The 13124-nt window shown below is 40.2% G+C and overlaps 1 protein-coding gene across 2 annotated transcripts in view; it reads left to right on the top strand.

Moving 5' to 3' along the window:
- The window catches only part of LOC126424546 (uncharacterized), a 176078-nt gene that overhangs the window by 155898 nt on the left and 7056 nt on the right, over positions 1 to 13124 (top strand). For both annotated transcript variants that reach the window (XM_050087290.1, XM_050087289.1), the window contains exons 17-18: positions 4920 to 5044; positions 8405 to 8521. In XM_050087290.1, the coding sequence (XP_049943247.1) occupies positions 4920 to 5044; positions 8405 to 8521 (242 nt within the window). The remainder of the gene's footprint in view (positions 1 to 4919; positions 5045 to 8404; positions 8522 to 13124) is intronic.

The following is a 13124-nucleotide window of genomic DNA, read 5'->3' as shown; positions in this document are numbered from 1 at the left end:
TGGAGAGTTTCATATGTTTAATATTATGGGTGATTGTATGGGCAGTTGTACTTTTGTACAAGTGTCTGCAAACTGATCAAGTTGAAAGTGGAAGAGCTGTGAAGATTTGGAAGAAGATTGAAAGGTAAGTGGAATACCATTCAGAACATAGTAGCCAAAGTGTACTGAGAAACTGTGTTTTTGCAAATTAACTAATTTATTAATAGGATTTAACAGTCAATATTATATGTGGAAGCTTAGCTTTTCTTGTACCTATACTGTATTAAACCATTAACTTTTCCTGTTTGTGTGTTTGTGCTACTCGACATTTATGTTTCTTGGCTAACTACATTACATGTCCTATGCTCCAAACATTTACTGTAATTGACTAGCAAGATCACATCATATGATGTATGATAGCAAACAAAAGCAAGTCACAATCTTAATTTCAGTGCATCAGAAGCTACACGTGCAGTGTACATTTTGCTACACATCAAAGACCTTTCCAAACAAGTTTTTTTCCTGGGTTTCATTTCCTAAAGCGGTGGGAAGTTCTATGAGGAAACCTCTATGATTCAGAGCATTGATCAGTTTTACAGCTCTGAGGTAAAGTATATAGCCACTTAACATGGGGGAAAAAAGTACTTTCACCTGGCAAAAAGTATACCGTCAAGCAGGGTGATTTCGGACACCGGGGCGAATTCGGACAGTATGGCTTATTTGCTCTTAGCCACTGCATAGAAACAAAGAGTTACTTGTTTTAACATCTGTGCGCCAGTTATTTTAAGCGCAAGATTACATTTATTGCTTTCCACAACTTTTATTTTGCGTCAATCTTTTCCCTAGGTGACTAATTGACGAACAGTCTCAGTGTTAAAAATCCATGCATTATCATAAAGTGGAAACTTTCTATTGTTGCGCTGAGCAGGAAGTTATTGTAACTTTAAATTTTTGACGTGCTCAGTAGCTAACAGCATTGAGACAATTTCTGAACAAGTTTGTCGAGTCTCTTGTGCAAGGTTATAAAATAACAACGGTGTTTGTAAAACTGTGTACTGTGTGGGGTGATTTCGGACAGTGCCAAGAACGTATCAGAACAGGAGAGGTGCTACAGTACGGTGTAATTATGATCCGGAACATTTAGATAAAGCTGTTTGTTATATTCAAAGTGGTAAATTACCATACAGAAAAGCGTGTGATTTGTATGGTATACCTAAATCAACTCTGCAAAGTAAAGTGCAGAAAGCACACCCGAAAAAAATGGGAGGACAGCCAGTGCTAAATAAAGAAGAAGAAGAAATGTTGAAGCAAGGTATCTTGAGGGCTGCACATTGGGGATTTCCCTTCACTAAACTGGATATTAGACATTTAGTTAAAGGCTACCTTGATACATCTGGCCAAAAAGAGATGAAATTTCGTAATAATTTGCCAGGAGAAGAATGGGTGCATTTATTCCTCAAATGACGGTCAGAAGATCTTTCCGTTCGCTTAAGCGAAAATATTAAATGAGCTCATGCAGAACTTGTCTGTAATATATCAAATTCATTATTCGTAACAAAGGGCTACCTTAAAATGTGTAAAATGTCACTATAATCAAATAAAAAGCATGTAGAATTTTTAAAAAAAGGCAGTAACTGTCCAAATTCGCCCTCTGTATACTGTAACTTCGGACAGAGATTTAAAAAACACATGTGTCCGAAATTACCCCAATCCATGCCTCAGATAAATATACCTGCACATACACTTTCTGATTCTGGGATATTTTATTCGTTACACATATTCTGTACCACTTCCATAACAATCAATTTAATCTAACAATATATACGAAAGTTACAATCAAAATAACGACAAAATTGTCCGAAATCACCCTGTTTGACAGTATTTTTAACTGGGAAATCTGGAAAAAATCTGTAATCCCCCTGTGCATGTTTGCATATTCATCCTGAAACAAGAAACTCCAAGTAAACAGGAAAAAATGCCAAGTTTTTAAAACTACTCAAGCAAACAGTACGCAATCTAAAATAGAGTACAGGTCCCTTCAGGAGCAGACTGTGCACGATCTGTCGAGTAAGCGAGTGCAGTGAAGTCAGTATACCGGGTGATGCAGGCCTCACTGTTAGCGACCCTTCCCAGTTTGGGCCTGTATCTGTGACCTCTCCATCCGACTGGGGCATTAAACAAATATTCTCCGCTCTCTCGCTATATCGAACTCGAGTGAGAACTCGGGAGCCTTCGGCAATATATTCGACCGTCTCTGTTGGGAACTAGTGATTGTCGAGTCATCAGTGTGGCTGCCTCTTTTAACACACGGTTGACCCGTGATCAGCCATCCTACTGTGTGTCGTTTTACGTGGCATTTATACCGGAGGTTACATCTGTTTATGGACGGACACTAATATAGCCTTTTCTCCCATTGGGAAGTAAACATATCTGTTGTTTTTCTCTGCTGTTTTCTGATAAACATTGATATAAGATAAAAATAAGAAAAAAGAAATTGCTTATAAATCACACTAAAATTTGAAAAAAGTAACATCTAAATTAGCTATGCAATTTGTTTCCTGATCCTAATTACACATTAAGAGCTATTTAACAAATTCACTGACAATTATGTGAAAAGGAATTACCAAACGTTAGTTTAAATATTGGATCTCTGTCTACCCTCCCCTCACCTCACCTCCTCTGTTCCCATGACTGCCCACTCCCTTCCTTTTCAGCCTTCCCCCAACCTAACCCTCTCCCCTCCCCGTGGAAGGAAAAAAAGAGTCGCAACACTGAGGAGGAGTTGTGTGACATAAACGAAAGTTGATAGGCATGTGTATGCATCTGAAAGATGATGTCTATTCTGATTTTGCAGCAGTCACATAAGGGTGGGTCTAGCAGCACCACTAAGAGGATGCAAATCAGGTTTGCTTTAAATGAATGCTGTAACACTTGTGAGTGGCAGTTACTTTTGAGACTGGATGTGGTGAGCTGGTGTTAGTCACGAATGCCTTTATGGCGACAAAGGCATCATTATCAGCACCTCACTGAGTTTGAACAAGGCCGTGTAATAGGGCCACGAGGTGCTGGGATATTGCAGAAAGACTTGGCAGAAATGTAGACACTGTATGTGTTTTCTGGCAGTGGTGGTCACAAAAATGTGCAGAGGCAAGACGACCAGGCTCCAGGTGGCTGTGTGGCACTACTGAGAGAGAAGACCATTGTGTTCAGCATATGGCTCTGGTGCATCCTACTGCATCTGCACGGCAATTTGAGCAGCAGTTGGCACCAAAGTGACACAAAAAACTGGTACAGTTTGGTTACTTCTCAGCCAGACACCCTGTAGCGTGCATTCCACTGACCCCAAACCACCGCCATTAGTGACTTTAGTGGCATCAAGCTGGGGGGCAGTGTGCAAGCCTGTTGTGTTTCCTTATGAAAGCTTGTTTTGCCTTGTTGCCAATAAGGCCTGCAACCAAGCTGTATGCTTGCTAGACACACTCGACCTACACCTGGAGTTATAATCTGGGGTTCCATTCCGTATGACAGCAGGAGCACTCTTGTGGTTATCATCAGCCTGGTAATTAGACTTATTGTGCTTCCATTCATGAACAGCATTCCAGGGAGTGTTTCCCAACAGTACAATACTCGCCTACATACCTCTGTCGAACCCAACAAGCTCTACACAGTGTCGACGTGTTACCGCGATCTGCTCGATCTCCGTATCTGCCTCCGATTGAACACACATACATAACATAGGACATCATTGGACAACAACTCCAGTGTCCTCCACAAACAGCATTAACCATCCCTGTATTGACCAACCTAGTGCAACAGGCACATAACTGCATCCTAGAAACTTAGATCTGGCACATGTTCAACACAATTCATGCACATTTGCATGCTTGTATTCAGCGCTCTTGCAGTCACACAGGTTGTTAATGTACCAGCATTTCACGTTTGCAATGGCTTAACTCGCTCTTGCATTAACCTGTTATCGTGCGATGTTAATCACTTACGCCGGCCGCGGTGGTCTAGCGGTTCTAGGCGCGCAGTCCGGAACCGCGCGACTGCTACGGTCGCAGGTTCGAATCCTGCCTCGGGCATGGATGTGTGTGATGTCCTTAGGTTAGTTAGGTTTAAGTAGTTCTAAGTTCTAGGGGACTGATGACCACTGTAGTTAAGTCCCATAGTGCTCAGAGCCATTTGATTTTTTTAATCACTTACATATGTTACCTAAACAAATATATTCCTGAAAGTTCATTACTCTACATTAATTATTTTTTAGTGTTGTGATTTTTTTCCATCAGTGTAGTTGCAAAAGCTGAGATAGTGATGGACAAGTTAATATACAAAATAACTGGTCATTCATTCACACTTCATGTTCCATAAGTCACATCTTCTGAATTCTATAAACAACCAGATCTACCAGAACAGCATCTAGCTAAAGTTTTTTTATTTTTTATTTTTTTTTTTATTTATTATTTATTTATTTTTTTTATGTCACCCGACTTATTGTACAAGAAAAAATAAATACTTTACGACAAATATGAAGGTTTGAAATGATACGAGAGCAGAAATCAGTCGTCGTTTCCGTTCTAGCTTTATTAAAGCAGATCCAGATTTCGATTAATAATTAACCGTTATCAGTGCAGTATTTCAGTGTTGTTATACATGTCTTAGTACATCTACACCTGTTTGGGCTCCTGTAACAGTTCATTCTATCATTTTGAAAGTCATTATCACAGGCATTGAGCACATTCCACTTTCCCAATGGAAGGGAATTTGACAAATATGAAGCTACTGCATCAAACAGCTGCTGTAGCGTTTGTTACTAGTCACTAAATAGTCTGCAGTGCATTTCTGACATTTTATTATGCCTGTTAGTGATACTGAACTGCTATTGTTGCGAACGTTCTTTGTACACCAATAGTACCTAAGCTGAAATTGTGTGCTTACAGCGCGTGACAAAGTACGTCAAGAAGTGCCAAAATATGTTTTTCCGTGCAAAACTGGAGTGCGAGTGTGCCGAGGTGATCCTGCGGGAGGTGCAGCTCTCGGCCGACCTCCTGCTGACGGCTTGCAGGTGAGTGCCTGCTCTGTTTGTGCTACCAATTTTAATCGACCTGTCTTTTATTTCAATTTTGCTTTCACTTTCTTTTGCTTCAATTCTTTCTCACAATCTCATAGCCTATTTAAAGACAGCATTGCAGTGATCACCACGAGTGAAGGAGACCTAACGGAAGTGCCGATCTCTGTGCTCATTTCTCATTACAATTTGGAAAGTAATACGGAAATACAGAGGTCTCCGTAGTGAGTAGACATTCAGCGGGACCGGTACGTGTAGGTGCCTCTCCCGAGGTTTGCAGTTGTCATTTCTCTCTCGTTCGAAAGATATTTTCAGTTCTATTTTTGTGATACGTTAGATGTCACTTAGAAAGCAGACAAAAGAAAGACTAATGTACATTTATGGGACATTTATAGATTTAGAGAAAGCTTTTGTCAGTGACAACTGAAATACCCCCTCCAAAATTCTGACACTAGCAGTGTTAAATTCGGCGAGTGAAAGGTTATCTGTATGTTGTACAGAAGCTGGACTGCAGTTGCCTACCATCTTGGGGCATGAAAGACTAAGCAAGTTCAAACAAATGTATGGTGTAGTAGCTGTGCAGAGATGGAGAGGTTCACATAGTATAGACTACCGTATTTACTCGAATCTAAGCTGCACCTGAAAAATGAAACTCGAAATCAAGGAAAAAAAAAAATTTCCCGAATCTACGCCGCACCTGAAATTTGGGACTCGAAATTCAAGGGGGGAGAAAAGTTTTAGGCCGCACCTAAATCGAAACAAAGTTGGTCCATTGTAATATGAGACACAATTTAGGTCGAATGAATGACGATACAGCTACAGTAGTTTGGTTAGAGTCGTAAGCTTAACAGTTAAGCTTTACCAGGTAGCCATTGCTATGCATCAGGCGCTCCATCCATATTTATACAGGTACCCTTCCTTTTTCACATGCTTCGTCTGGTTTGAATCGATTGCTTATTTTGCTTTGATCTGGTAAGTGCCGTTCTCTTTGTTATAGGTGTTTACGTCTCTCTAAGCTCAAAATGCATTATTGTACTGTGTCATGCATTGTTTGTCGCATTCTTATAATGAGAGTTCACGACCTGTCGCCACTCGCGGCATGGCTTGCTTTTGTGCGCGCTACTGCGGCTTACAATATAAAAAAATAGATGAATTGTCTCATTAGCAAAATAATGGCAAGAGACCGCTATTTGTTGTTACTTACACTGCTGCTTTCTTTGATAATGATCAACAAGAACCAAATAATAGATTGCGTATTATAGATGATGTTCTGAACGAGAGTTTATCTAAAATTTTTCCCCATTTGAAAATCTTTGCAGGCACCTCTTTTGTACATTACATTCTGCGCAGAAGTCAGAGTCATCTTAGATTTAAAAATCTAGTCAATTGCCGTGCTTCATTTCTGACTGTATCACTACTAGGCATAAGAATAATACGAATATAAACATGACGTGATACGTATATTCTTCCGCGTTTGCAGTTGTCTCACACTAGTTTCATAGTTTATTAGGCAGACAGGATTTAAATGAGATAGCAGCAAACGCAAAAGAATACATGGCAAAATGTTTGTATTCATATTATTCTTATGGTGAATAGAGTACTGCATGTGATTCACAATTCATAAAAGTTCCTATTAGCAACCATCTATTCTCACAAGTAGGAAAAAATTCAGAACGTAGAGTTGGCCATATTGACAAATATCCCAAACAGTCTTGCCAGTCGGATTTTCGTAGTACATTGAAATGCTGCTACATTTGAAGATGAACAATACGGAATTTGTATTTACTTCATTGGATAATGTATGAAAATGCAGTGGTCAAAATTCGGGGCGGAGAAAAAAAGCTCGTCTTCCACCTTGCCTGCAAAGCATGCCTGTGTAGCGCTACATATATTTGTCGGCAGAAGTTAAGTTGTGGCAGCACCTACCAACATTTTTCAGAACTTCCTCTTACTTTGCACTCGATTCTAAGCCGCAGGTGGTTTTTTGGATTACAAAAACTGGAAAAAAAGTGCAGCTTAGATTCGAGTAAATACGGTAACAGGGAGAGCTGCAGGGCTCCAGCCTTCCTATTGTAGACCACGACGGCAGGTACTACTACTACAATGTTGCTGAACTTACTCCAAAGAAGACCATGCAGAGGGTGTTTACACAATGTTCCTTGCCAATAAGAAGTCATTTTGGCTCTCATTACAAACAAGTGTGGTACAAATATGTGACACCGGAGATATACTGAGCCTGTTCTTCGAACACCAATTATTCATTAACTGTGTCGAGATGTCTCTGTCAGTAAGCATTCATGGACTATACATCACAACAGACTAATTTGTGGTTGCTCAGTTGGTTGGCAACCTACAATTTGAATTCAGACAATATGTTGTATATAATATGAACTGAAACAGCTTTACGTGTTACTGGGAATCACACGATACATCCCACAAGAGATTCTTATTTAGGCTTATTCAGTGTATCCACCGCAGAAACAAAAGATCTGTGTCGTAACAGTCAGCAAATAAATGACTCGTAACTATTCTCAATACTGACAGCCGGTGGCTCTATGCGTACAACAGCTGGAGGATGTAGCCGATTCCAGTGTCTGTGTCCCAATTCTGTGAGCCGCCATACAGTGTGTGGCAGAGGGAATACTTTCCATCAGGTCAGTATCCCTCACCCTCCGTTCCATTTTCTGATCGCCCATAGTGCCCCTCTGTATGACCCCATATTTCTTTTGTTGTACCGTGTGATATGGATCGTAGAAATCTTGTCACAAACTTATGTGTCACTGATTAATTACATTGTGTACCTCTACAAAGTGAAGACCACAGTACTGTGATAAACAGTTACCACATTGCTGTTGCATGTATCTTGACAAGGCACTTTATTCGAGAGTTCACAATTTTGTATCCCGAAAGGCAGTAGCTAAAACATGTCTCGTGGAATCAAATAATCCTTAAGCAGTCTGGACCAAAATTGTATATTTAATGTTTGAAATGTACCATTTTTAAACTTCTTAAATTGAAAAACAGTTGCTCTTGTAGGTTTCTGTAAACGAAGGCCAGTTTCACTACTTGCATTCCTTTTTCTCCGATTGTTGGGAAGGTAAAGTACAAAATTTCTTCTTCTTGTGACTCTCTCTCTCTCACTCACTCACACTCTCTCTCTCTCTCTCACACACACACACACACACACACACACACACACACACACACACACACCCTCTCCATCCCTCCCACTCTCCCCCTCTCCATATTTATGAGAGAGAGAGAGAGAGAATTAACAATATTTTAAATAAGTGACATACACATAAAAATATTAAAATTTTTCTGTGTTAGTTGTTGTTGAAATGACTTTTGTTTCAGAATTGGAAGGACCCTCATCACTGTAGGAATGAACCCTAATAGCAACATGGGCCTGGCAGTCATCAACCTAGGAATATGCAACCTGCCTCCGACATTCCGCACGGACATTGCTAACAAGTACGTGCTTCTTACTACCTCTAAAATTACACTGTTACATAACTTTAATCATTCTTTTTTCAAGATGTGCTTTCATGGTACTTTACTGAATTTGAGCTGATACCTGTGATATCCCCCCCATGAACCATGGACCTTGCCGTTGGTGGGGAGGCTTGCGTGCCTCAGCGATACAGATAGCCGTACCGTAGGTGCAACCACAACGGAGGGGTATCTGTTGAGAGGCCAGACAAACGTGTGGTTCCTGAAGAGGGGCAGCAGCCTTTTCAGTAGTTGCAAGGGCAACAGTCTGGATGATTGACTGATCTGGTCTTGTAACAATAACCAAAACGGCCTTGCTGTGCTGGTACTGCGAACGGCTGAAAGCAAGGGGAAACTACAGCCGTAATTTTTCCCGAGGGCATGCAGCTTTACTGTATGATTACATGATGATGGCGTCCTCTTGGGTAAAATATTCCGGAGGTAAAATAGTCCCCCATTCGGATCTCCGGGCGGGGACTACTCAAGAGCATGTCGTTATCAGGAGAAAGAAAACTGGCGTTCTACGGATCGGAGCGTGGAATGTCAGATCCCTTAATCGGGCAGGTAGGTTAGAAAATTTAAAAAGGGAAATGGATAGGTTGAAGTTAGATATAGTGGGAATTAGTGAAGTTCGGTGGCAGGAGGAACAAGACTTCTGGTCAGGTGACTACAGGGTTATAAACACAAAATCAAATAGGGGTAATGCAGGAGTAGGTTTAATAATGAATAGGAAAATAGGAATGCGGGTAAGCTACTACAAACAGCATAGTGAACGCATTATTGTGGCCAAGATGGATACGAAGCCCACACCTACTACAGTAGTTCAAGTTTATATGCCAACTAGTTCTGCAGATGACGAAGAAATTGAAGAAATGTATGATGAAATAAAAGAAATTATTCAGATTGTGAAGGGAGACGAAAATTTAATAGTCATGGGTGACTGGAATTCGAGTGTAGGAAAAGGGAGAGAAGGAAACATAGTAGGTGAATATGGATTGGGGGACAGAAATGAAAGAGGAAGCCGCCTGGTAGAATTTTGCACAGAGCACAACATAATCATTACTAACACTTGGTTTAAGAATCATGAAAGAAGGTTGTATACATGGAAGAACCCTGGAGATACTAAAAGGTATCAGATAGATTATATAATGGTAAGACAGAGATTTAGGAACCAGGTTTTAAATTGTAAGACATTTCCAGGGGCAGATGTGGACTCTGACCACAATCTATTGGTTATGACCTGTAGATTAAAACTGAAGAAACTGCAAAAAGGTGGAAATTTAAGGAGATGGGACCTGGATAAACTAAAAGAACCAGAGGTTGTACAGAGATTCAGGGAGAGCATAAGGGAGCAATTGACAGGAATGGGGGAAATAAATACAGTAGAAGAAGAATGGGTAGCTTTGAGGGATGAAGTAGTGAAGGCAGCAGAGGATCAAGTAGGTAAAAAGACGAGGGCTAATAGAAATCCTTGGGTAACAGAAGAAATATTGAATTTAATTGATGAAAGGAGAAAATATAAAAATGCAGTAAGTGAAACTGGCAAAAAGGAATACAAACGTCTTGAAAATGAGATCGACAGGAAGTGCAAAATGGCTAAGCAGGGATGGCTAGAGGACAAATGTAAGGATGTAGAGGCCTATCTCACTAGGGGTAAGATAGATACTGCCTACAGGAAAATTAAAGAGACCTTTGGAGATAAGAGAACGACTTGTATGAATATCAAGAGCTCAGATGGAAACCCAGTTCTAAGCAAAGAAGGGAAAGCAGAAAGGTGGAAGGAGTATATAGAGGGTCTATACAAGGGCGATGTACTTGAGGACAATATTATGGAAATGGAAGAGGATGTAGATGAAGATGAAATGGGAGATACGATACTGCGTGAAGAGTTTGACAGAGCACTGAAAGACCTGAGTCGAAACAAGGCCCCCGGAGTAGACAATATTCCATTGGAACTACTGACGGCCGTGGGAGAGCCAGTCCTGACAAAACTCTACCATCTGGTGAGCAAGATGTATGAAACAGGCGAAATACCCTCAGACTTCAAGAAGAATATAATAATTCCAGTCCCAAAGAAAGCAGGTGTTGACAGATGTGAAAATTACCGAACTATCAGCTTAATAAGTCACAGCTGCAAAATACTAACACGAATTCTTTACAGACGAATGGAAAAACTAGTAGAAGCCAACCTCGGGGAAGATCAGTTTGGATTCCGTAGAAACACTGGAACACGTGAGGCAATACTGACCTTACGACTTATCTTAGAAGAAAGATTAAGGAAAGGCAAACCTACGTTTCTAGCATTTGTAGACTTAGAGAAAGCTTTTGACAATGTTGACTGGAATACTCTCTTTTAAATTCTAAAGGTGGCAGGGGTAAAATACAGGGAGCGAAAGGCTATTTACAATTTGTACAGAAACCAGATGGCAGTTATAAGAGTCGAGGGACATGAAAGGGAAGCAGTGCTTGGGAAGGGAGTAAGACAGGGTTGTAGCCTGTCCCCGATGTTGTTCAATCTGTATATTGAGCAAGCAGTAAAGGAAACAAAAGAAAAATTCGGAGTAGGTATTAAAATTCATGGAGAAGAAATAAAAACTTTGAGGTTCGCCGATGACATTGTAATTCTGTCAGAGACAGCAAAGGACTTGGAAGAGCAGTTGAATGGAATGGACAGTGTCTTGAAAGGAGGATATAAGATGAACATCAACAAAAGCAAAACAAGGATAATGGAATGTAGTCTAATTAAGTCGGGTGATGCTGAGGGAATTAGATTAGGAAATGAGACACTTAAAGTAGTAAAGGAGTTTTGCTATTTGGGGAGCAAAATAACTGATGATGGTAGAAGTAGAGAGGATATAAAATGTAGGCTGGCAATGGCAAGGAAAGCGTTTCTGAAGAAGAGAAATTTGTTAACATCCAGTATTGATTTAAGTGTCAGGAAGTCATTTCTGAAAGTATTCGTATGGAGTGTAGCCATGTATGGAAGTGAAACATGGACGATAAATAGTTTGGACAAGAAGAGAATAGAAGCTTTCGAAATGTGGTGCTACAGAAGAATGCTGAAGATTAGATGGGTAGATCACATAACTAATGAGGAAGTATTGAATAGGATTGGGGAGAAGAGAAGTTTGTGGCACAACTTGACGAGAAGAAGGGATCGGTTGGCAGGACATGTTCTGAGGCATCAAGGGATCACCAATTTAGTATTGGAGGGCAGCGTGGAGGGTAAAAATCGTAGGGGGAGACCAAGAGATGAATACACTAAGCAGATTCAGAAGGATGTAGGTTGCAGTAGGTACTGGGAGATGAAAAAGCTTGCACAGGATAGAGTAGCATGGAGAGCTGCATCAAACCAGTCTCAGGACTGAAGACCACAACAACAACAACCTGTGATATCTAGAAGAGTCCCAGTCAACCCTCTCTCTCCAGTTGTTGCACATTAGATATATTCGAGAGTGGGCAATCAGGCAATCTGTTGAATACGATGCGTGCAGTTTCGTTACTCAGTGTTTACCAGGTGAAGGTATTACTCCTTAAGGTTTTGTATTGCTCAGTAACACCAACTAAATTACTAACTGTACTTATTTGGTATTGTCGAGATATCTGCCAGGAATGTTGGTTATTTGTTCCTACTGTTATTGATCGTTAAAATGTATGGCGCAGCTGACATGCCATTACCACTGGCGTGCACATATATCTGGTCACAAAGAAATAACATAAATGTCAGTAATAGGTAAAACGGATTATGGATATAAAGAAACACTCCAGTTCTAGACACTGCTGTCACCTGAGCAATTATCAGGGTGCATACTGTTGGCTTGTCAGCCTCTGAATCAGTGATCTATTTATGTTTTCTTATCATTCATGACTGGAGAATAAAGAATTTAATGAATAGAAAAGTTAACATCTCTAATTTTCATAAGAACTGCATTACATTTACTGTAACAAGATTGAATACAAAACTGACTATCGTGGTTGAGGTTGAGTGCAAATTGCTTGATGAACAGGAGATACAAGAGTAAAGAAACATATTCGGTGCTGCAATTCACTGCAGGCTCGGTGTGCTGAGGGTAACAAGTTGGAATACAAAATTTACCATTTCCATCTAGGACTGGCACACAGGGCGGGAAAAATAGGAAACGGGACATGTTACAGAGAACTCAAGTGCCCCAAAATACCCTATACTCAGCAACAATTGCAAATTACTCAACGAGGTGAACCGTTACTCTTGTTGTAGCGTAATATGAACTGACTGCGTCACTTGATGACCTGTTGTCATTTCCAACTGGAAGTGGTGCACTTAATTTCCCCACAGTGCGAGTGCAATAAGTGATTGTGGAAGGTGTCTTTCTGGGCAGTGAAGTACCTTTCTTTGTAATTAATATTAAAGATAAAAAAAGTCACTTTGAATGCATATATTAACGAATCTTTTAACTTCCATTGTTGCATGTTATCAAATTTTTAAAACTTGGAAACTTTGTCCCTCTACTCTCATATAGATATTGATAATTTTAGGAAAGTGAAACACACAGTTGGAATTGTGATTACAAAATCAGTATAAATGTTAAATCATCTCATTTATATA

Source organism: Schistocerca serialis, chromosome 10 (genome assembly GCF_023864345.2).
Source record: "Schistocerca serialis cubense isolate TAMUIC-IGC-003099 chromosome 10, iqSchSeri2.2, whole genome shotgun sequence".
Taxonomy (NCBI): domain Eukaryota; kingdom Metazoa; phylum Arthropoda; class Insecta; order Orthoptera; family Acrididae; genus Schistocerca; species Schistocerca serialis.
The sequence above is the reverse complement of the archived record's forward strand: the minus strand, read 5'-3'. Positions and strand labels throughout refer to the sequence as shown.